The 26,456-nt window shown below is 36.2% G+C and overlaps 1 protein-coding gene across 1 annotated transcript in view; it reads right to left on the reverse strand.

Moving 5' to 3' along the window:
- Positions 1–6,361: 6,361 nt before the first annotated feature.
- Positions 6,362–26,456, reverse strand: part of INSC (INSC spindle orientation adaptor protein) — a 139,831-nt gene continuing 119,736 nt past the window's right edge. Inside the window, exons 10-15 of the mRNA XM_029961031.1 lie at positions 25,492–25,663; positions 23,140–23,318; positions 12,325–12,391; positions 9,377–9,532; positions 8,686–8,762; positions 6,362–6,732 (exon numbers count right to left, since the gene is read on the reverse strand). Of these exons, the coding sequence (XP_029816891.1) occupies positions 6,604–6,732; positions 8,686–8,762; positions 9,377–9,532; positions 12,325–12,391; positions 23,140–23,318; positions 25,492–25,663 (780 nt within the window). The 3' untranslated portion in view covers positions 6,362–6,603. The remainder of the gene's footprint in view (positions 6,733–8,685; positions 8,763–9,376; positions 9,533–12,324; positions 12,392–23,139; positions 23,319–25,491; positions 25,664–26,456) is intronic.

Consider the following 26,456-nt stretch of genomic DNA (forward strand, 5'->3'; position numbering starts at 1 on the left):
TCATGCACATTCATCCAGTCTTTGCAGTAGAATCCAAAAACTCCTTTTGAGTGCAGTACCCAGTATTTCGGTAACTATAAGTGCTTTCAAAAGGGAAAAATAAATAAGATCTAAGTATTTGACAAGAAATATTTCTCAGATGGTGAGAACTGTGCAAGTGAGAAAACAGATAACCTTTTAGCCAAGATGTTAGACCAAGAGATTGCCTTGGTGCAAATGTAAGAGAGCCATGAGACAGCACCTGCAAACAAAACATGTCACTGTCTTGGGTTTCACAGATGTTGGGTTTGAATTTTCAGTTTCCATACTGGGTCATGCAAATCCTTCAGCTGTCATTCACTCTAATGGGAAGGATTAATCAGCTGACATCAGGCAGAAAGGCACAGAGAAAGTTAGAAAGGAACACAGTTGTGAACCACCACACATACATCATCATTTGCAACCTTGATGGAAAGCATATCCTTGATTCAAGAAAGAATTACTAAGGTTTGCTACCTCAGTGCTTAAGCCACAGCAAGCACAGCAGCATAGACTTCCATGCAAGGATTTAGCAATGGTCTTGATGGTAAGCAACTTCCATTTATACTTACAACATGCCAGCATGGGTTTGATAGGATGGCTTGAACCACCTGGAAATAGTCCTCATTTATCACTGTGTTACCTGTGGTATTGCTAAGTCCCAGGATATGTCTTGTAATGGCAGGTCCTTTCTTCTTCTTAGAGCTCAGTTTATTACTTTTTGGGAAAGAAGGCATGCTGAGTTTGAGGGGATTTTTTTTTGTTTGCTGGTGTGCAGTAGCTTTCCTGGCAAGTGCAATATTATTGATCAGCTCAATGGTATTTCACATATTGTCCAGGATAGCTCACTTTGGAGTTCCAAGTTAGTGTCCTGTGACCTGTTTTCTTTCTCCCTGTCTTCAAATGCAAGAGATTTTTCTCTAATAATAAATGTATAGTTGGTATAATATTCTGAGGTCGATGAGCTGGTTCAGCTATTTCTTGCTTTAAAACACTGGCAAACAGGGGTCGTCATCTAGTCCACACCAAATAAGTAAATAGTGTCTCTGTCTTTTGAAACAGACAGTCCAATCTTGCAAAAATTTCTTGTTTGATGGAAATTGTACTTGGTATGTAAACAGCATGTGAAACCCCAGCTGAAGGAGCGTCTTCCTTTTGTCTCCAGACTGAGCCTGGAATTCGTCTTGCTATTCACGATCTGAATTAATAGTTGGATGTTGAGGTGTCTAGATATTTCCTCCAAACAAATCATCAGCAATTTTTCCATAGCCAATGGAGAAAAGAAGGAAGCTACTTGGTATAATTTATACTGCCTGTCTATGGCAGTCATTCTCTAAGAGAAAGTATTGCCTACTTTTTTCTGTGGTCTGCAGAAACCACCTTAATTACTGGCTTGGACTTCAGGCCAGTTGAACTGAATTGAACTTCAAAACAGTTAAGAATTACCCACTAGATAAAGCACAATTCTTCTACTTGTGGACTAAACTTAAAATCACTGTTTTGTAATAGTCACTGCTCTGAAGAAAGCATGGTCTTTTTAATAAGTAAGTAGTTTAAAATGAAAGAGCTGTGATGTAGGGCAGTGTATCTTGCTTTGGAAATGAAAGCAAGAATCTATGAACAAGCACATTGCTTAACATACAAAGTGTAGTCCTTAAACATTCATGTTGATCACAAAATTTTACCAGATGTTTATCCTTAGTTTCATACTCTGAGATTTTATTTATCTTTATTTTACTTGTTAGAACTCTCCAGTTCTAATTCTAGCAAGATCTTTGAAACCTTGGAGGTAGCTCTGGGTCTTCTTTACCTCAGTGCAGGCAAACTGACTTACAGAAGTCAGAAGAAGCAACATCAAATAAGACTTCCCTAGATAATTTTGGTCCATTCCATAACTATTCTTTTGATGCAAGTGAAAACACATGGCTGTTTTTGGATCTTTTTAGATGTATCTTCCTGATTTATCATAATCTTTGTCTTACCTGATGAGTACACATAACAGACATATCTTGTTAGGTATATCCTTTCAGAACTATTAAAAAAAAAGGATTTTTACAATATGTGGTATAAAAAAAATAAATCAGACTAAGTAAATCACTTTGAAATCGTGTACGTTATTAGGTCACATTCTGAAGATTGTGGAAGGCATAAACAGAAGCTAGTTAAGAGACAGTGGTAATCCAGAAACTGAAGGTATAAGCAGTGCAGATTTCAATCAGACATTTATAACACAGGTGATCACACAGTGACAGGAGAGGTACGACATTAGACACACCTCCTTCTTCACACCATTTAAGCCTTCAGAGCAAATTAGCAGTATTATCTGCTTCATTTTTTTTCCCACTGGTTTCCCATGGGTTCCAGTGTGTTCTAGATGCACTTCAGTTATTAAAACAAAAAAATCACTAACTGGCTGTTGAAAATTAAAGAGAAAAATCTTTGATTTTCTAGTGTTTTGTCTTTAAGTCTTTTCCTTTTATTACTTTTATTCAATGATTATCTGACAGACAACTGATCAATTCATACACTCTTAGTTAGCAGGTCTGCTCATAAAGGTACTAAAACCTGGAATTAGGCTATTATACACGTTTTCTCTCAGGTTTTCTGGAGAATATGTTGGTTCTTACCCCCATTGTAGGAACAATAAACAGTTCTTTTTGCTGTAGGTAATCTTTATTAGATTTATTTAACAGGGTATTTTTGTTACTTAGTTTCTCAGCAAAAACCTTATCAATTTAATAATTAGCAGGACCAAACCTTGGACTGTAACTGTCTTCTATTCAGAAAACTATCAATTATACAAACAGAACTCTCAAGAAATTTGTCACAGTTAGAAAAAGAGGAACTCAGACCCAAGAGCAGACTAGAAAATAGAGATAAAGATCTTTGCAAGGCATACAAGTATCTAGGATAGATAATCTTCTGGTTTGCTTGTTCCTGGTTCTCTAGCCTCTCAAAGGCTGAAACTATTCACCTACCTTCCCATCAGCTATGCACTTCCAACTTCAATTAACAAATTCACTCCAGACCTTTCTTTAAATGATATCTTCCCTCCCTCCCTTTAAAAATGAGAACACTAGTGAATAATTTACAGTGTCTAGAGTGCTTCTTTAAATACATCAACTTTAATATAAATTTAAACTGAAAATCAAAGCAGATTCCTCAAATTAAAAAAGCCAGTGTTATTTTGACTGTTCATTGCTGTTGTTTAAAAGGAGATGGTCAACATACAGATTTGGAACAAGCCATATGAGATACCAGAATTGTTTTATACTTAGAAGTGCTACAGAAGAAGTCCTGTCTTTTGGATACTAACAGGCAACTCCAAAACCAGATATGATATCCAATTTACAAAGGCATTATCTAATCCCTTGTAGATACACATATTATTTTAAAGAGAACAGGTCAGACGAGTAACATTCCACACAAGTGATTCATGTACCCAACACACAATAAACTGAGAAAAAACAAAATTTATTCCATGAATGAAACATCTGGGCCCTGAATATCTGTAAACAGTTCAAACAAAAGCTGAAATTTGAACACGTTATCCAAAATCACTGGAATGTAAATCAAAATTACAAAGAATCCTGCAATTCACTGCACATTTGTGAAAGGTTTCTAATCTCATACAAAATCGAAAATGTTCAGAAGAATTTCAATGAAACTACAACATTTCTAACAAATGTAATATGCAGTTGCTGGAATGATTAAACTAATATCTAACCTACATACAGTCTCTGTAGGTCAATGAGTCCACATATATTAGTTGATTTGGGAATGTATTACACATACTCTCTCTTTCCTAACTCTATATGTATTTACACAGGGAGTCCAAAGGTTGAGCCACCAAAATACTTACTTCAGGGTAAATTTTTAATTTGAAATATTTTGTTTCATACTACATTGAAATAAAAAATGTTTATTCTGGCTTAAACGGTTCATTGTCTGGTTGGTTGGTTGGGGTTTTTTTTTGTTTGAAAACTGAAGAGTCACTTTCTAAGCAAACATTTTTAATCCAGTATTTATTCAGAAGCAATGAGAAAATAATTCAATATTTTCATTGAATTATTATTTCGAAGTTAATTAAGAGGTAAGGTAGAGGTATGTCTATTTTCTCATAAATTTTACCCTATATAAAAATAAAGTGCTCAACTCTAGATGAAAAAATCAGACCTAGATAAAATGGTTTTGAGGACAGGTGATTAAAAGGTCCAAAATGGCTCTTTCAAGATGTATTTTCTACTACAAAGGAGAGATCCACCTAAAATGTATTTTGGTTTTATAATATAAACAGCCATATTCATAATATGAACATATGTAAAGGGACAATATGGGCCAGAATTATGGCTACATAGTTACAGATTGAGAGTATCTGTAATAAATTCAATTGATGTGGATCCACATTACTGTATTTGAGAACAAATTAATTTCTACTGACCTGCTCACTGAATATTTGATTGACCTGTTAGAAATGGCATTAAAGCATTATGATTCACAGAGGTTTTTTCTTAATAGCTCCTTCAGTTCACTTTGCATTTGTGGAATTTTTTTTAAATGAGATTTCAACTTCACCTGTTATGGGATAAACCCTACTCCATCTACATGCTGATATCTCTAGTGTTAGTTCCAGCTGACAGAATGAGGTTCATTCACCACAGAATTTGATGTGTTGTATTCTGTCAGGGATTGTCAGGCTATCAGAACAGTGCAACAGGACCTTATTTTAAGTGGGTTTTTTAGTGTAATTTATAAGTTCACTTTTTATAACAAGAATGTTGATTTTAACATTTAAAGCATCCATGGTTTATTTCTGCTTAGTGAGGAAAGTGTTAAAGTCCATTGGTAATATAATATTTTTAAAGCTGTACAGTACTATACACTTTAACAACCTTGGAAATTTAAGGAGCTGTCTCAAAGTAAGAAAACAAAGCAGAATTCATCTCTGCACTTACTAGAAAATTACATCTGTGAAACATCTGATTCAACACTTCTCTTTAAGTAGTTGCTTTTGACAGAGGTCATTGTAGGTTTTCTAATGGTTTAAAATTCAGTCAAGATAGAGCTTATTAAATGAAGAGCTCATAAGAAAGAAATGTTAAGGCAGAGACTTCTTAACCCATGTACTCAAGGGAAGAGAAAAGTAGCCACCATGTATCACCACTCGAACCAGGACAGATTTTTCAGACACAGAAAATGTGGAAGACAGTCACAACTTCTCAATTTCCTGGTGCCTCTCATCTAAATGCCACATAATACTAAATAAACATTAATTAATTAAGCTGCTTAACACATCTACTAAGTACAGTAAGGAAGAAATGTGCTTACTTTTTTGGCAGAAGTCCTACTACCCCAAAGTTGCTGATCACAAAATGATCCAAAGCAATAGTTGCAAACCATCAAGAAAAATATTATATATACTTTTATAATCTACAGAGTGCTTTGTGAGAAGTTAAGGGGAAAAACACTCTGAAGATATTGCTCTTTGAATAATTTTAAATATATATTGTTTCTCAATGAAAAGAAAAAGCAAGAACTTAGAAGAATGTTCATGAAAAAAATCTATTTTAAAATCAAGTCTATTCTTTAAGTTTTTATCCATTGGTAAAATCTTCTCAATTCCAACATATCCTCAAAGTCCTATTTCATTTTAGAAATAGAGGACTAGTTAGAAAAACAGAAAAATGGAAATTCAAGTTACAATTATCTGTTCTCATTATTTAACATATGCATGCACAACTTTTCACAAACGTAGTAGCAGTATGAATATTAAAAACATGTCGAGACATAAGCACCTCCAGTTCCTCTAAGGCTTGGAAAAGAGAGAAAATTATCAGTATGTAATGATTTTAAATCTTAGGGGGATAATCTCACATTATGAAATAAAACATACATCAGAGATTTTTCTAGAATTTTATAAATTTCTTTCAGAAATTTCAGTAAATGTAAGTAGTTTTCTGCAAGTGTGTATCCTCTAGAGGAGCATATCTTTATACAATGTAAGAATGTCCTCTAACATCAATCAAAGCCAGTATTTGAAAATTTTCTGGAAGTTTTCCTCTCAGTTACATATTTCATAATTCTATTAAAAACAACAACAGTTAAGAACTGGACTTAGACTGTAACACCCCTTTCATTTCAAAGTATATACTTGCAGTTTTTAGGATTATTTTTCTTCTAAAACAGCAAATGCATGAGGCTAAAGCATTTATTAAAAAAATCAGCAAAATGTCCTAACCATAGAAAAATATTAGAGATAAAACATTATTAGAAGCATTTAACAACATAGCAAGAAATTCTTGGCTTCATTACCTAGATTTAACTATATTAAAAAACCCAACATTTTGCTAGATGGCAATGATAAGGTCTGTTGATGTGTCTTGGTAGGAAAATAAAATAAAAAATTGTCTTTGCAAATCACTGAAACAAGTCTGCTCATTCTGTTCCTTTTCTCTTACAAAATGCATGTTCATGGGTTTAGAATAAATAAGTCATAAATAACAACAGGACTAAAAAAAAAATAAAATTGTATCTGTATTATCTTACTGTATACTTATCATGTTGATTATCATTTTTGGCTCACATTTATACAAAGCTCTCTTCCATATTTGTGCATAACAGAAAAGAGTCCACAAGTCTGGGCTTTACTAGCTGCTGAAAATCTGAATCTTCAAGTCCTTCAGGACTCATAACTGCTAGTCTTCGTAAGGCTGCCTGGAAAAACAAAACAGCAAAGTTGAAATGCAGTTAGGTTTGACAAAGTCTTCATTACAGGAATCCATTGTAACTATCTCAAAATAATAGCCAGGACTCAGAACTGAACTGTGCAGGTTGAATTCTCCTACCTGGCTAATCTCTTGTTACTGTCTTCATCTGTCAAATGGATCTCCCCCAAATGCAGCTAATAAACAACAATTCCTTTGGGGCACATTACTTTTAGACCTGAGTAGCAGGGACAGTGTGGTGTTAAAGAACACAGAGGTGAGAATCAGAGGACTTTGATTGTAAACCTATCTCTGATCTGCTGCACGTCTCATGCTGCCACTTTGTATCTCTACTCTCCTCTCACCTTTTGTCTTATTTATGAGAACTATAAGTCATCTGAGTCAGAAAATATCTGCTACCGAAGTTTTATGCAATGCCTGCCATAGAAATCTTCTAGGTACTAGTGTAGAAAGAAGCAGTACGTTTCAAATCATTTCGGAACAAATAAAACTGACATTTGTTCTGATTATGAGGCCGTACGATAAAAATCGCGTTGATGTTACCATTGTCTTCATAAACTCTTCCCTTCTAAGGAGTTATTTGATTTTCTCACTGGAGAAAAATACACAACAACTACATACCTTCTAGTAACTTGATGTGACAGATGCAACTGGAAAGCAGGCTGGCTTTCCTCAAGAACAAAAATTGTCTTCTATTGATAAAGTGTGATAGCTAAAGTGTGATAAAGTGGGATCAGCCTACCCTCTCTGTGTTGTTTGTCAGTGAAGCACTAACACAAGAGTTTGTCGCCTGCTTCAAAATATATAAAAAAATAAACAACCATGCTAAAAATACCAAACAGTACAATTCCTCAAATTTCATGGACAATACCTATCAGACCTTGAAGCAGCTTATGCCTCCAGGACAATATTTTTGCCACATGTTTATTAGAAAATGTCTTCAAGCAGTTACTAAAATATCCAGAGAAGCAGAGTTGCTGAGACAGGCAGGTAATGTCTCAAACAATAGACATGAATTCAAGGAATGTGCAGCAGCAACTTCTGTGAGACAGAAAAAAATCATAGTTGGTTTGCTGCCATCTCTCTGTGGTCTCTGCTTTAGTCATACAAGACTAATAAGCCTTCTCAGCATGTATGATGGATAACCTCTGCATTTCTTGTGCTCACATTCAAACTTTCTTCATCCTGAATGAGTCCTGCTTAAATGAACAAGCTGCAGTAACCAAGTTTCACACTTAAAATAACATTAATACTATAAAGCATTGTCAAACAATATTCTTCAGTCTTCATTTCTCAAAACCTATGTCCTAACCCTAGATCACTCATGTGCCCAGAGCACTTTCACAAAATGCTGGGTGAAATCACTCAACTCTGACAGTCATTGGGAGCTCACAGTCCACGCAGTGCAGGGCCAGCAGCTGGGATCTTTCTCCTGAGTAGAGAAAGTGTTAACTATCTGTTGCCCTGTCCTTGGCTGGGCACTATATTTTCTTGGAGACTCAAACAGAAAAAAAAAAAGGACCATAATGAAAGCAAGTAATATCTTTTCCTCTTTTTGGACACTTTACATAAATATTTCTATACATATATGTGTTTGCAGATAAAGGGCTGCTATCCCTTGACTCAAGGGTAATTTCAGTAAACAGCATCATCAGAGAATGGAATTCAGAAATTAATAAATCTTTAAATTCTGAAGTGTTCCAGTGAAATTTTTTGGTGCTCAATAATGTGAAGATGAAGCCATTTTTCCTTATGTGCTTAAATCTTCAATCAGAGGATAAATAATTGACAGCGTACAAGATTATGCTTAAGGGGAAAAGCAGGAGACCCTGACGTGAATTTAAAACATTCCTGCAATACTTATGCATTTTGAAATCTAAAGGGATGGGTTTTTTCTTAGTTTTCCATTATAAGCTTGAAAGAAAGACTAAAATGTACATACCAGACATGCCACTAGAACAGAATCGCTGTTATTTCTTTCGGTTGGTGATCTGCAAAGTTTAATTAGGCGAGGAATACCTGAGTGCACAAAAGAGTGTCAGGAGAAATAATTTAGAGAAACAACTTCTTATTTTGAGATGTGTAATATTTATCTTTCTTAGTAGACATGATCTCTAATGTAAAGATGATACACAAATACTTGAGGGATTTTTCATGGAGCTATGCAGATCAGAGCAGTCATAATTAATAGTTGTAAAGCACAAACAAATAAATTGCATTTATTTGCTATTGCTCTTTCAGAGTAGAAATTGTGACCTCCATTTCTTCCCTATCAGTCCTCCCCTATACCCTTAAAAAACTCCAACTCAAAGAACCTGCTCCCTCGCATTGGATTCATTCCACTGACAGATCCTACACAAGGGTTTACGTAAAGGAATGGAGGAGGCAGCAGTGCCAGTTGGCACAGTAAGACACAGCTCCGTGTTGAGTGGATACTGCACCTCAGGTTCCTCTGGGAAATGAGCCAAAGGTTCATTTAGCTCAACCTCCTCAGTCATTCTCTGGGCAGACTCTACAGGGAATATACTCCATAAAGTATACCAAGTGAGGCTACAAATTTAAAAGAGTTTCTCCGTGACTGGCAGTTCCTCCCTCTTTTTCAGTCCAATATTAAGCTAGAGATACATCCTTACAGCTGAGTTTTACAGCTGCATCTGCCACTTCAGGATCCCGGCTGAGTCGTGCCAGTGTTACTGCAGATTTCTGTTGGACTCGCTCACAAGCAGCAACTTCTGCTGAACTTCCTGAAGATGATTTTTCAAAGAGCATTTCCATTAAAAGTTGAATACCTAAAAGAATGTAAAGAGCCGTTGTTATCCTCTCTCCAAAAAAAAACCAAAACAACAACTTGGTGCAAAAAAAGTAAAGGGAAAAAGCAAGCAAGGTAAATACAGACCAATGACTTGCCCAAATAAGTCATGAAGAATGCACAAATGTGGACAGCAATTTGGACGTCAGCATTCAGGCACTTCTGATCTGTGCATAAGTTTGTCTTCACTGGGAAGCTACAGAACTTCTGGAACTAGAAAATGCACTATCTCTTCCCTTCTCCAACCTTTTAACTCCCCTACAAGCTGGTATTTTAGTTTTCATGAATTTATTTCAGTCAAATTAATTACATTTCTTTATTTCTCTTCCAAACTAAGCTGAAGGTAATCACTATCTAAAACCTGTAGTGACGTATTTCAGATCTCTACATGAAGTTTCACTCTGAATTAAATTTTTTTTTCAGTTTATGTATTTTTAAATAAACCTTTAAAAGTTTCCTTCTCAAACTGTTTGAGTGTACTTTAGAATGGGGAATCCTTTAGTGAAGGAAACTATGAGATTCTGTCTCTTGAAGCTTAATGTGTGACTGACTCTATTTCAAAAGAGATAATGTTTTCCATGTTGAAATGACTTCATTAACTTATTATTTCCTATAGGAGTTTATATTCTTATTGTAGTTCCACAAAAACACTTGAGACTGTACTGATTTCTATTTTCTAGATTATTTTAAGTGTAAAGACAATTATGTGCTATTAGACTCCATACGCTATTAGGCATTCAGATTACTTCAGGTAGCATAAGAGGATTTTAGCTGTTACAACATTTGCATAAATAATTCAGAGATTAGTATCAGAATCATACATCTAGATAATAATCAACTGACATACTTAAAAAGTCAGAGAATACTTTAAGAAAGTATCTAAACTCTCTAGCATTCAAAACCCCTTCTCGGTTTGTGAATCTGGCCTCTGAGCAGCATCTGAGCATTACAACATTGGGCAGACACAAGATGCCTTTACACACAAGCTGAGTGCCAACCCTTCTCAAAAGCCAGTGGGAAAATTCTTCTTGTGAACTTCCATTATGGAATGTATACACAAACTTTGTCTCGTTGTCCTTGGCAATCTGCATGTACATGTCCACCCACTCTAGTATCTGGCATGAGTTAGGCTTAGTTGGCACAGCTCTTAGTATAATTTCGTGAACTTCAATCAAGTTTCTGCTGAAGTAAAAGCAGATGAAATACGATCAAACACCTGTCCCAAATAACAGAAGAGGTTTTGGTGTGCTCAAGGAAATAGATAGCCAAACTACAAAACCAGTCTGTTACTCATAAACGAGTGCAAAAACTTTCAGGGCATATCTGGACTGTAAGTGTTGACGACAGAAGATCAGCCCAAGTCAAACAGACCAACCGCCAGAATGGTTTTCTCTACTCAAACCTATAATTACAGACACCTGGGTCCTGGGAAATGTCAGGGTCTTCCCAAGAGTTTCTAGAAAAGACTCTGGGTAGGGGAAGCCACATATGTCTGCATCAAGAAGTCCAGGAGTGCCTCTCCAAGTTCCAGGAACACAACAAGCTTGGACCAGGAGCATGGCAGGAACCACCAAATGGACCTGACCAACCTCTCTCTGGGATTGCCCCATCCTCCCCATGAAACAAGGAGGTCACGTGAGAAATGATCATGCTAACCTGCCTTGCTTCTCCCCTTCACTGCATTGTCTTCTGCATGGGACACAGAAATTTTGCACTTTATTTGTAAAATTGCATGTATCTGTGATTAAATTTTTTCAGTATTCAAATTCATTCAACTTCCACATTGTCATTTGTTCTGAAACTGTGACACCTCTCTACCTCTGCAAGGACATCAAATGCACACTTACCTCTGGGCACACATAGATTGCATAGTACCTGATCCTTGCCAGTCATATTTGTATGCAGAGAGCCCAAATTTTCTATTAAAATGCAAGAAACATCTAAATCCAATATTACATTGGAATTGGCCAGTTCTCTTTGAGGATCTGCTTCTATGGATATAATTTCTGAAATACCTTCTCCCACCTACAATCAGACATGTCTGAGATGCAAATGGATCCAAGCTAAAACCATTCCTACATAAATGTTAATTTTAAAAGTAAGGAGGGGATATTCCTAGGACAGAAAAAGCAATATATGGGAAGCTTCACTGTAATTTAATATCTCACCCCCCAAAAAAAAGCTGTCTTACTATATTGCTTGGTCATGAATTTGCTGGTAGATGTATTAATAAGGCATTTATCCTTATTCACAGATTTAGTAACTTCTAAGACTTCTGATGGGTCTATAACACCCAGGGTTTTTTAAACATAATGAATTTTGCATAATATGATATTTAAAGATATAAGGGGAAAAAAAACCTGGCAACTGCTGTATAGTAATAAAAACATGAAACTTCAAAATTTATAATACCTCTTAATACCTGTGAAAAAAAGTGACACAAAATGCAGGTATGCATGGCTCAGTATCAGGTGATGTCTTTCAACATGTAATAATTGCCACCTTACACAATGTAATTACCAGAATAAAGGCTGTTGAAACACTTTTTTCTTCTTTTTTCTACTTTGCTTTGCATCTATGAGTAAGCCACACACAGAGAACAACAGCAATGTGGTCATAAATGCAAAGTTTTCTAAAACAGTGTTATTATATTTTATTTATATCATTTGCAAAGAACCATCTCCAGGACTCATTTTGCACCCTGCAGCAATGTGCAAGAGATAAGATGCAAAATGAAATAAATAAAAAATATAATTCAGCTAAAATACATACCATTTCCTTGAATGATTTCTGAAGCACACTGGTCCAAAACAGACATGTTTGCCAATATTGTTACCACCTGTTGTTAAAAAGAGAAAGAAGTATGAAGTCTAGCCCTACAATTCAATAATATTAAATAACACTGTGGCTTATAAAATTAGTATGACAGAAATATGTCAAACCCAATAAAACTAAAAAGCATTCTTGCAGTTGGACAGCCTATTCCCACCTCTGTGATTTCTCAGGGGTCTTTATCTTACTTATGGCTGCTAACTGAAAGCCAGACAAGAAAAGTGAGGTCTCCTTTTATCAGAATTTTTTACTCGTGCACAAAATCTGTCTTAGAGAGATCTGTGCAGCAGGTTTGTTCAGCGATCAAATTGGTAGAAAGAAGAGGATAAAAATTTACAAAACCCAATTAACAGAAAAAACCCCACCAACTAGAGTCCTAGTTCAACCAGGAGCTGCCTACCCTCAGGAACCAGTCCTGTAGTCCCATTTCAGCTCAGGCAGAGCTCACAGTGAAAGCAAAGAACCAGCACACAGCACACGTTCCGTAGTGCTGTTATTGCCACTTTTCTGGTTCAGGGTTCAGCTGAAATAGTGAGAAATCCTCACAAGAGATTTGGAGTTTTGAGCCTTGAGTCAAGTGAGTATTTAAGGAATACTTTTCAGTTTCATTGAAGCCATGAGCTGTGGGCATGTTAAAGCACTGTCCCCAAAAGAGCTAGATGTAAAAATCTGTTTATACCTTTCCTCAGCTAAGACAAATTTAGGCTTTGTACCAACAGAAGCACATTTTGAGATCTTGATTAACAGAATTTCTTATCCAAAATTGTTTTAACTGTTTTCAAGATTGGGTTTAACTCAACTTGCTTTAAGTGATGCAGTGAGTCATTGACCATGCATTGCTGTTGGCTTTCAGTCACCCGTTCCCTTCACGGGTCCTGATAAATGTTCTTTTTTAATTTATCCTTCAAATAGCTTGCTTTTTAGAGGCAAACAATGCATACATCTCAATATGAGCAGTGTATTTGAGACACCAAGTAATAAATGATATAGATCACTAGAATACAAAATAGAATTTTCTTTCCTAAAAAGTTTTAGTTTTCTCTAATTCAGTTCAGAAAAACTGATCAGCCTCAGAAACACCAGTCAATTTTGGAAATGGTTATCAGCTTTTTAACAGCACAGTGTCAGTTCACAAACAATCAAACTTCTTAGATGCAAGTAGGCATGAGATCAAATCACCATTCTGATCTCACTTTGCCATTTTAAAAACAAGGATGACTCATTTCCGATGCTGTGACATAAAGGTCTTCCACTTTTGAAGGTAGTGTTACAGTGTCATCTCTCTGAATAAATATACTTACTTAGGATGCAAATGAGTTGCCGAAACCGTACAGAGTGACAGGTAGAAATATGGTAACAGTATATGTCTATGTATTTATTCCATATTAATTATTAACTGTGTTTCAGGCAGAGTGTATATGTTTTCTCATTCTAAATTATATCCTGTTAATGAAAATTGCTTCCTCTGTGCAGAATCTGTGCCCCATGTGGCTCTCTAAGCCACAGATGAAGAATTCAATTAACCACAATTTGAATACATGCCAATTATTCCACTGCTCCAAGTTATTTTGTCTAATAAGTATTTTCATACATAAAAATATTTTGTGTGCAACTTTTGACACCAAAAATTTTTTGAGGTTGTATCTATAATTTCTTTGGGTTGATTGTGTGGCCCCTACATTTTGCAATGTTTATAAACTAGCCTAGGGGGTTTATATGTAACCTTCTCCTAAGGGGTGTATAAAAGACTCTTATGATCAATAACCACCAAGTTCTACCTACATTATCTTTTAAAATCATAGCAGGACTCAAAAAGTAGTTAATCCATAGATTAGATCACTCCATATAGATAGATATTTGTTTTTCCCAAAAAAATTCCATTATCCTGTGAAGTAAACAATGTAACATGAAATAGCATAATGTAAACACATAGCAGGCAAGTTGAATAAAGAGTAGACTTTAAATGTTCTATTTCTCCTATGCTTTCTGATTTTAAAATTCATTCAGTTTACATGAAAATCTCCTCTGTAATACAGACCAAAGTTCAAGGAAGTTTCCTACTAAATATGAACTCTCTAGAGTAAAACAAAAATTTAAATGCAGACTCCATTTGCTTTGAAAAGTAACACTTCTATGAGCACTGGTATTAATGAAATCTCATCTCTTTTGGATTTAAAGTTGATCAAAAACTATAAGCACAAGTTTTCCAGTAGCATCTCTCCTGTTGTTGATTTTATTTTTTTTTTCTAATGACACATAGGCTTACACTGCAGTCTTTATCTTATGCTCTTTTCCCATCATCTGGCTCTAAATTTCATAAAGCCTTAGGCAGTTTCTCAAAAGTAACTATGAAGTCCTGTTGAATCAGCAAACCAGTTCAGACATTATTGTGAAACATGGAGTACTCAAACAGATACAGATAAAAGTGATTGCCTAACCCTAATTTTACAGTTGAAAATTACTGGGGGGAAAAAAAATACCAAAACCTCTCTCAGAACTGAATATTTTTCAAATAATTAAGAGACTTGAAAATATTTAACATGGAATCTCTTCTGTTCAACTGTAATATTTAATATCAATTTCATTAATCTTCGAGTAGTTGTTCCTGTAAAAGATTACACTCTAAGATTACAAAGCACTGGCACCTGACACAATTTGTGATTTTTGCAATTTTTCTGGATTCCATACAATGAACTTGTGGTCAGCTCAAAGTATAAAAAAGAACATATCCCAAAGACAGGACACGTGAGCCCTGATCATCTTCCAGAGCCATCCTATCATGCAGAAAGAATGTGCTGAAGCCACCCACAAATTCCAGTACCCTAGTGATATCTTGATCTGTGGTACTTGCAGATGTGCTACTGAGCAAATACTGCCAGAGATTTCCTAGAGGGGAAGAAAAAGAAGAAGGAAAAAGAAGAAGAAAAAGAAGTTGCTTCATCCTGTGTGGAATTTTTTAACGCAACATCTGATCTCAGATTCTATCGCCAAATCTGATGCAGGGTTATAGTGGACTGCCTCAGAAACCATATGCTGCAAGAACTGATCCCATCAAACTTAATTCCCTGCCCCAGCACCTGTATCTCTGCTTGGCAGATCTGCTTTGGAGATAGATCTTGATACATGCATTTCCAGTATCTGTATTCTAGCAGTGCTCTCCAATAGACTGATCCTGGCTGGTCCACACTCCATTCTCTGTTATTCTGATCCCCCAGAAATTGCAGGCACCTCTCTAGAGCAGGAGTCTGATAAACCTGGTGGCTCCAGTTTTCTCTGTGAACTGGTAGCCCTAAAACCAGTGCAACTAATGAAGACCACACAAAAATAGACTTGATCAACAAATACTCATCACAGAATCATGGAATGGTCTAGGTTGGAAGGGACCTTAAAGATCACTCAGTTCCAACCCCTTGCCATAGGCAGGGATACCTTCCATTAGACCAGGTTGCTCAAAGCCCCATCCAATCTGGCCTTGAACACTTCCAGGGTTGGGGCATCCACACTTTCTCTGGGCAACCTGTTCCAGTGCCTCACCACCCTCACAGTAAAGAATTTTTTCCCAATATCTAATCTAAACCTGCTGTTTTTCAGTTCAAAACCTTTTCCCCTTGTCCTCTCACTACATGCCCTTGTAAAAAGTCTCTCCATTATTCTTATAGGCTCCCTTCAGGTACTGTAAGGCTCATTACATTTGTTTGCCACCAGATGAAAGCTGAATGATTCAGGTCAGTGTCGCGTGAGTTACACTACTAAAAACAACCAGAGGAAAGGAACAGCCCCCTAGGGTTTATCCTGTGTTCAACACCTACCTTTTACCACGTGCTGTGCACCACGCACCTAAACCACGTGGTAGTGAGACACAGTAAAACTCAAAACGCCAGGAAAAGAATTCTCAGACCAGCTCATGTTTTAGCACTTTTTGAAAAGGCACCAACTTATCAAGATATTAACATGCAGAGAGTCCCACTGAGACTAGTAAGATTTTTCACAAGACTAAGATACTAAGCAGTTAATTTTCAGAGTTTAAAAAAACCCCACACCTCAAATTAAAAAGCTTTGAAAGTTCACCTTTAAATGGTTTGTTGGTGAGCTAAGTATGCAGAGATATTTGAGGGGGAAGAGCTCCTTTAGGTCTGTGGAATATTTCCCTATTTAATAAATAAATCTAAAAAATAATAGAATTATTTCGTGCATTTCAAATGTCAGTACAGCATCATCTTGTTAGTATTGCAGTTGCTGTGGAAATTAATCTGAAATCTAATGAAAAATCTCTATTTCCATAGGTAAAATCAGTAAACAGATAGTAAACACAGACACCTCTCTCTAGTGGCAATATCATCCATTATCACAAAAATGGCAGTGCTGATCTTGGTTATTCTAGTAAACTAAATCTATTTTCAAAATTTGAAAATTGTTTTTATTTCCACATAGTTTCCTTCCACTCCCTCCACTTTTCACACATACTGAATTTATGAGTAATGAACCTTCCTTTACAGTTCTGTAGTCTGCTTTGCACTGAGCTGTAGAAATTTCACTTGTAAAAAGTGAAGCTTAAATTTGAGAAACCAGGATTAATTGAGAACTTTAAAATAGTTTTGTTCAAACAACAGTTACCTTGGAAATTCTCTCACTAAAATATGTAATTATGAATATTAGTAACTAATGCTGGCTAATGCTAGCCATTAATGGTGACTATTGTTCATTAACCAGTGTACAAAGGTACTGAATGTTTGTTGCAAAAGTGAAAACTAGATGAGAATGTTTTGCTATAAAGTAAGATACATACACTGAGGAGAGTGTAAATCCCAAATGCTTTAGTTAACAAAGAGACTTAAACCTAAAGAAAAGAAACAGAAGGCTTCTTTGATAACTTTCCCTTAATGGAAAATTTAAGATGATCTGAAATTGTTTGCCATTATTGTGAAAACAACTACTCAGAAAGATGCAATAGAATTTGGAAGATGAAAGCATAAATTTAAGCTTGTTAAGGGACAATATCTTCCACAGGTGAGGGTCCCTTACTTCATTTGTGGGAGGGGGAGGTGTCTATAGATGTAGAAGATGTGATGCTAATATACCCTTATTGATAATAAAGACACACTGCTCAGTCAGCTTTTATTAACAGTCCTGACATAAAAAGAAAGACACACACTCAAAATAAGAATTAGCAAGTAATGTAATTGAGTGGTAAAGCAGATCAATATAGAATTGCTAATTCTCTTAGCTAATTACTCCTTTAAGGCTGATTCATCACTAAGTAATATTAATTTTTGTACATATTATAAGAGCATTTTGTAATTCATTCAAATAAATGACATAAGGGTAGATCAGAGTGTGTCTGCAAAGCTCCAGATACCCATTTTCAGAAACAAAGAGGCATTTAACAACTACTCAGAAGCAGGATGGAGTCTTTGTTTCTGAATGTAAATTAAAACCATCAAACCCTTACAATTCAAGGTCCACCCCACAGGGAGACAGCAAAACAGTACATATAGCTGAGTCAAGAACAGGAGTTACATTAAGACAAGGTAGGAAAAACCTTTCAAGATACTATCTATTGGAATAAAAAACTTCACTAAGAAATCTCTAGAAGTTTTCTCTGGGGCATTATATTGCTTAAAATAGAAGACAATTCCCATTGCTTCTGAGAGCCATTTTTGTGGTTAGGAATTAAATATACCTAGATAAGCTGAAGAAGCAACTTTGTAGGAAACAACTTTGCTTGTCTAGTTGGAATCAAACCCTGAAATCAGGGTTTGAGTACATGCTAAGAAACTTAGTTACTCCCATTACTCCCATTTCAGGATCAGGTCAACCTCCACTAACTCAAGCAGAGTGGTCAGGAAGCAATTTCTGATGCCCTCCTAGAAGGTAATAATTTTCTAGTTGAGGGAGAAAAAAAAAACCAGAAACTGCAACGTGTAGAAACACTGTTTACTAGCTCACCTGCTCAGAACAAAGACTGAAATCACAACTGTCACCTGGACCAGTGATTCTGCTTTGGGGAAAAAAAAAAATATCATTGGCCAAACGCAGAGGTTGTTTGAAATGTGCTGTCTCAATTCCTGAAGGACTGAAGACAAAAAGACAAAATACTGCAGGAAAATGCGTACAAATCCACCTCTAACTTACAGCTCTATGACTGGTACAGTCTACAGCAAAGTCTCTTGTTTATAGTTTCTGCAGTAAACAGCCCAGCACCAGCCTGGCTGTACTATGAACCTGGCAGGCAAGGGCAGAAAACAGAAACCACAATGAATTGTGCTGACATAACATGTGTCTTCTCCTTCTGGAGAGACTTTACAGAGTAAGTGCAATGTCTACCCAACTTTACAGAGGATTAAACAAAAATGCAGAGAGGTTAGATTGCTTCTTCAAAATCAGAACAGTAGCAATACTAAGATGAAAGAATGAAAACCTCACCACACTAAGCTAACAAAGAATAGCAGAGTTCTTCAACTGAGCTGAGATTTCACTCTTCCAACTGAACCTCTTGCTTTGAAAGTTGGAGCACATTGTCTTATCCTGGATTGAACCTAAATGTGAAAGGCAGAATTGTAACTAAACAGGCATTTTGTCTCAAAAATTTTTGTGTTTAAGAGAGTCAGTGTTGGACTCCTGAAACATAACAATCCACAACATTTACCATACAATGTCAGCCAGTACTGTTATTCATATTATTATGTTGTTCACATGTTTATGAAAAGACAGAGGTAACCAGCTGTCTTCATGACAACAAGCAGAAACAAAAAGTAGTTGGTGAGGAGTAATAATTTCCCCAGTATTCAAGAAACTCAAATTGAGAAGTAGTACTGCAAGTTTCTTTCATCCACACATGGATTTTCAAAAAAAAAAAAAATCTGTTAATATTCTTCTAATTAAAAACCACTGCCCCCAAAGTCTTTCACCGTGTGTTTGGCAACATTTAAAAATTCAAAACTCCTTTATGTTAAAGTAACATCTGTCTCTGCACTCCTTTTGATACTGCAATCTCCACATAAGAGAAAAAAAAGAGGGAAAGGCAATAAAAACCCTCACAAATTCCCTGAAAAAAAAACCTGGAAGACCAAAGAAAAGAAGGAGAAACCTAGAGGAAGAATGGTGTTAAGGATTTTAAATCTTAAATGAGACAGAAGGTCTCAGCTTCAGAACTTGCAGCATCTCCCAAATACCAAAGAAACAGGAAAGAATTTAGCAGAAAAAAAGCAGCAATCATTTCTGTTTTCTCCTTCCAACTTAAAAGTCTTTCTCCGCCTCAAACTTTTTTGTAGCATGATTTACTGACGTTAGACCTAGGAATAGCCATGGATGTGTTCACTGCACATTAATTCTTTGTCTGAATAACAGAAGATGAGAAGGTGTTAGGCTATACCTCCACAACTTCACAGGTAAGGTGAGAATACTAGCAACACTAAAGAGACAAGTGGTAATGCAGAGAAAAAAAAATTATTATACATAAACATACTGTGCACAAACATAAATATTTCATATTTTTCTATGTAGAGTTTAAGACAATGGTTAGAGTCAAGAAGACTCTGAATGATAAAGGTTTTGGCTAAACTCTTCTTCTGACAATGCTTAAAATCCATTAAGACATATGACTGTGTACAGTACACTGCTGAATTTAGGCAGGAACTCTTCTGAAAGAATATTCTGACACTCTTTCAAAGAAAAAAAAAACCTTGCTATTCAGAAAACAAGGATCTGCAGAAAGAAAAAGAACATGGAAGATTTATCTCCATTGTGACCCAAAACTAGGGACTAGAGGATCAGGAAATTACTGCTTTGTAGTGATTCTTATACAACGTATTTAGTTACAAAACTGAGCAATCTCAAGGTAATACTGCTGGTTACAGAAGCGGTTACATACTTCTATAAAATAGACAATGATAATCTTGTTTGTAAGTAAATCCAGAACTCAGTTCTAGATTTCTTACCTGACCTAATCTGACACTGCCTGGAATATTAAAGAAGAAAGATGTTGGTTTTCAAATAGTAAAGGGGAAAAGTTTATCATTTGCCCACAAAAGCTTTCCAGAAGCCAAAAGGCAGAATGCTTTTAAAGGTGCTTTAGCAGGAAAATACTTTCTGCAGGCAACTCACAATGTATCTAACATCCAAATCCTGAGCAGAATGTTATTTATTTATACTATATGGAGAGTGAAAACTAGTCAGTTCTAGCTGTCCTTAGAAAGGCTGTACAGAAGGACATATTGTGACTTTAAATGAGATGAAAAGGCAAGAGGGAAAACAGAGTTCACTGTTCCTTTCCTGCACTTCAGCCATCTTTCTCCCGTTTTTGGCTTACAGTGAACATGCTTCAGTCTATTTCAGCAAATTAGAATTTTCTTAAATCAGCAAAAATGCTAAAGTAATAATGTATAAAGAAACACTGAGTAGTTTTCTATAAGATAAATGCATTATTTAAATTAAAGTTCTATATGAAAAACAGGGCATTTAAGTTTGAGGGGCTCTTTTACAACATTCTATTGTAATTAGACAATATTTTGTTGTATTTGTTATGAAACTTATTTTATTTGTTTCAACATTTAGTACAGCTTAATTCTAAATAATCTATTTTACTGGCCTTGATCATTCAGAATGGACATTAGGCCATGAAAATATATTTGAAATTGGTTGCACATTCCAAAGTAAAAACTTGAATTGAAAAAATTTCCAAGCCTACTCATCTGTAATGTACTTCTTCCTTGGCAAATGTCTACTGGTTGGGGACATAATAATATGTATACTGGGAAAAGTTACTAGTTATACTGGGCACCTAAAAAAATTAAAGTCAAAAAGCAAAATGGCAATTTTAATACCCTTTTAAAACATAGTACTGTAGTGTTGTTTTTCTCTCCAGCTGAGTGTGTTTTCCTCATTCCAACTACACACAGAGTGAATTAAAAGGCAAAATATTCCATAAGACTGTCAAAATTGGCAGACACCACATCCATGCCACAAAATACAACACTGAAACAGGGGGAGCAGTTTAGGCAAACACACACTTATCTAGGAATTTGAAGGAAGACTTCTCTTAAGGCTGTTGCATTACCAAAACTGCTTGATGAGCAACTCTGGCAGCTCTTAAAGACAAGATAAGCAGCACTCAGGTTCCACCTGGACATCAGATGCACATTAAAAAAAGGTGGGATTTTACAGTCTCTCTTGCTCTGGGAGCCAAGGAGCCAGCTCAGAAACTGACTGCAGCACAGCACTGAGAACAGCACCCTTTCTGATCTAGTTTTTCAGTCCAAGAAGGAAGGTAAGGGGTTATGGGGAATGAAATCTTCTCAGTTCTTGGACAGAGGCCATTCAGTTCTCTGTTTGTCTACCTAATGAGATGCCCTGCCAGCTGCAAAAGGCCTGGAACCAGCCAGTTACTGAAAAAGTCATACATATGTCTTTCAATGTCTGTGTTCATCATAAAAAGAAGGGGCTTGCTATGCTGCCCACAGAGTAAACTGCAAACTCACAGCTGAGAGCAGAATTAAGATGAGGGCATAAATAAATACAGAAATCAAAACTATGAGAGCATGGAGGAGGAATAAAAAAAAAGAACATGAAGAATTGCACATATGTAATAATAGTACACAGCCACGTCAACACCACAGCTTGACTTTGCCCAAAGAGCAATATGGTAATTATGACCTAATTCCATCTTTTTATACGCACTCCTGAGCTGGAAAACTACTGAATGCTATAATATAAGCTAAAGCAGTCCCAATAACCAATCTAGAACACCAATAATCAGTTTCTAAGGTCCCCTGTGCCTCAATTTCCGTGGCCTGTCTCCTGTTTAAGGGTGAATAGAGTTTTCTGTGGCAATGCAGATCCCAAGTCTACCATAAATCATCTTTTAGTTACTTCAGAGTTGTGAAGGGGATGGGTTTGTGAGGCCTGAATTATGAACATTTAGTTATATTCACAATGTTTCATAAACAGAAATATTTCAAGCAAGCTCACTAGCAGCCTCCACCCTTTAGTAATAACTCCTGGAACCCTCAAGCCTCTTACATGTTACTCTGCTGCAACAAAATTAATCCCTGAGATGCCAAATAAACAGTGCCTCTACAGCATCCCATTGCATGGCAGTACCCGAGAGGAGCAAAAGGATTCATCTGACTTCATTTGTGCATTAGCACAGACCTTTAATTTTCTGTGTCTCTTCACTAAAAAAAAAAATGTGAGGAAGAAAGGGAAAGGCAAAAGTGCATTAGCAGTATTTGCCAGTAAAATTTGCAAACCATCTAACCAAGGCAGTTAGGACTTGATCCAAAGCCCACAGACGTCAGTGGGCTGGGAATCAGATCCTTATTCAGCTTTTGGATCTAATTTATCTTTAAAATGACAACTTTATATTTAGGCTGTAGTCTCCATATATATCTTCCTTGCCTGAAAGCTCCATCCAGTCAGGTTTTGAATACCTCCAAAGACAGATTCCACAGCCTCTCTGGGCCTCTGTGTTGCTGTTTGGCCATCTTCATGATGACAAAAAAATGTTCAAGTACCTTAGAAGTATGGAACTGTGCCGCCTTTTTTTTTTCCATTGTTGTGGAATCACATTTAAGCTGTCACATTTGATAACACTCATTAAAAAAAAAGGCAACAGAAGCAGAGTCATATATTGAAAATAATCAAGAATGGAATACACAAAAGTAACTTCAGTTTGGCTGTGTCAAAACAGACAGTGCTGAAACCTGTTGATTTTTACACAAATGTGTTCAGACAGCAGCTTGCCGAGAAACTCCTCACCTGATCTCGAGAATATGGAGTATCCACTATGCGTTTGTCCGAACATGCTGCCAGAAGAATCTTCATTGCATTTAACTGGAGCAATATTTCACAAGCCATGGTATCAAAGAAAGTAATATTGGCAAGAGCTGCTGAAGCCAGCAAGAAAACTTCACCTGACGAAGCTTCTTGGCACAGTTCTAGGGATGCAGAAAATAAGTTGAATAAAAGTCATTCTTTCATTGCAGTATTTCAAAGCAATATTTAAGCATCTGCAATTTGCAGTAGTAATCTCAGTAGCCAAGATCAAGTTCATATAAACATCAAGATAAAAAAGGAAGCAAAACAAAACAAAACAAAACTTCATTTTTTTTTTAAATTATATAATATCATAGAACTGTTTAGGGTGGAAAAGGCCTCTGAGATCATCAACACTATAAACCCAGCACTGCCAAGCTCACCACTTAACCATGTCCCCAAGTGCCACATCTACACGTCTTTTAAATACCTCCAGGGATGGCAACTCAACCACTTCCCTGAGCAGCCTGTTCCAACTCTTAACAACTGTTTCCACTACGTAATTTTTTCTAATACCCAAACTAAACCTCCCCTAGCACAGCTTGAGGCCATTTCCTTTTGATCTATCACTTATTATTTGGAAGAAGAGACCAACAACCACCTTGCTACAACCTCTAATGAATGATATGGTCTACCTAGTATACCATTCTACAGGGAATATTTCACTGGGTGTTGTTCAAAACAGTACAACTAAATAAAATTAATAACGGGAGGCAAAAGCCTAACAGTAAATGATCCATAAGAGAATAATTCTGTTGCATATCCTTTGCTTTAGAACAAGGTACATATAGATGTTGCCTATCACTATTTCTCTATAACCAAAAATCATTCTGTTATATTTTTCAGCTTCAATAAGTGCTGAGGAAACAGCTACCTTTTAATTCCTTGCACACATGTACTTTAACTAAGAAGTGAATCACCTAGTAATGGGATTTCTTCATGGTTTAAAAATTAAACATATTACAGTAATTCAATTACTGAGTTATAAATATTACAAGGAAACTGGTGTGTGATTACTGAAATGGCTCTTGCAAAGTTATACATGTTCTATTTTTAATGCTCACATTTCTTGGGCAGAATATATACTACTAAAATTCCTGTAGAACTTAAACAGCGAGGAAATGATCCACCAGCTAATACCTTCTAGACAGGTTGTTTAGATTGTCCCTTGTTTGTGGTACACTATAACAACCTAGAAAATCGTCTTAAATAAATCAGGTCAGATCCCTCTAGCAGTATAGCTACAGCAGAACCAAGCTCAGCACAGGTTAATTCCACCCACTGGATTCAGGGCAGGTTTAGGGCACAAGTTTGCTGCTGGACATCAGGAATAAATTGTTTCCTTGGCTTCTACAGCACTAGTTCTGTTTGGACCTACTGAGGAATGCCTAAATACATCTCAGACAATTCCCAGCCACTGCAGAATCCTCAAATACTGGTACTACTATACTCTTTTTATGTTCTATTAAAAAGCAAACACAAGACCATTCATTAAAATTGAAGTCCTGCAGTTTAACTGTAACCACTGGGCTCAGTGGAAAAATATCCAAATGTACTGATCTATTATACATGAGAAATCAAACTAGATGACCCAAACTGTACGTTCTGACATGGAGCTCTGGGAAACTGAATTTCCAGATCAGAGAGAAGAGAATGCTTGAATGAAAGCTTCTGGTATTTGAGAGGGATGAAATAGAGTGCCAGAAATAAAATATTCCTCTCTTTAGAAAATAATGAGAAATATCATCTTGTTTTTCCGAAGTGTCTTCACTGACCCAGGTTAAAGAAAATCTTACTGTTACCTTTGTCTCATTTTACCATGAATCAGAGGCCTAGACAAGAAAGACAGATCTTTTATTTTCTTGTAACAATGCCCATAGATTATACAACAATCTACTTTTTCTCTGAATTATCACACAAGTATAGATGTGCTGGTGAGTTTGAGCTCTAGCAAGTGTAGAAAATACAACAGGTATAAATGTTAGCAGCTCTCAGAAACTGTTGTTTTACAGATAAACATCGGACAAGAGGATGCTTTGCTGAGTCTTTCCTATGGCTCTCATGGCAGATTTTCATACAGATATTGTTTTTACAAATATGCATAAATTCTATTCAAATGGGGGCTGGAGTAAAAAACATTATGTAATTGCAGAATGCTCAGATTCAAAATTTTAAATTGTTCTTTTATCTGTTAAGGGAAGTATGGTAAACATTATTTAGGGAATATTTCTATTGAAAGAGTCCTACCCCAACCTGTTATTTTAACTGGACCCAAAAGTCCCACAGAGAACTTACTGACAAGCGCAGTCACAATTTCTTCCATATTTTCCAGAAAGCTGCTGAGATGCTGAGTGAATGTGAGATGTGGAGATGTGATCTGTGCAATTACTGCTGCTGCTTCAGCATGAGTAGCTTCAGAATGGCTGTTATCAGTGAGAATGTCAGCCAGGCACAGTATCCCATCAACCTATGGAAAAACAATAGAGATAGGTTAGAAGTACTCTAGGAAATACTTTTGCAATTAAAGATGGGTTACCAGTTCTCTTTTCTTGGCTGTGACTAAACTACTCAGCTTATTTTCAAAAATAACCAAAACTTGGTGGCATTTATGACATAAAAAGTTTCAGTTTATCAAATACAAATGAGTTCAGCACCCAAGTTTGTTGGCCAGCAAAGAGGCTTGCATTTCCTTCTCCTTTAATGTTTCTGTTAAATCAATTTTGGTCAAACAAAGTTTTTTTCAGACAGACATCTCAAGTTAAACATTCATCAAAAAATAAGCTAGCTCTGATAAGCAAATGCTTACTGCTACTACACCACAACCTCATTTGAGCTCTTGTCCGAATGTGTGTTTCCCTTCAAGACTTGAGCCTGTGCATACAGTAAGCTCTATACAGAATTCTTTTTTGCCACTTTTCTCTGAATTTGTCACAAAGCCAACACATGATCAAGAAAAATACTATTAAGACAACCCTGGCCAAACTGTCCCTGATGAGCTTGCACAGCACTTACATTAAAGCTAGGTCCACATATTCCTTCCTTATTTTGACGGGAAACAGAAAAATGAGTGAAATTATGTAGGTTTGTGTTTATAGAGTGTTTGGAGTGTTCTTACACAGTTCAAGCAGATAGCTCATATGTGTACACCTTGCTTTAGATTATAGGGGACCCACTGACACAATGCACAGCTGATGGGATCATCTGATGGCAACAAAATGCAGCAAGGGAATGTTCTCTGCAGACAAGGGCACGATCTGTGA

The sequence above is a fragment of the Manacus vitellinus genome, unplaced genomic scaffold (genome assembly GCF_001715985.3).
Source record: "Manacus vitellinus isolate BGI_N305 unplaced genomic scaffold, ASM171598v3 scaffold_30_pilon, whole genome shotgun sequence".
NCBI lineage: Eukaryota > Metazoa > Chordata > Aves > Passeriformes > Pipridae > Manacus > Manacus vitellinus.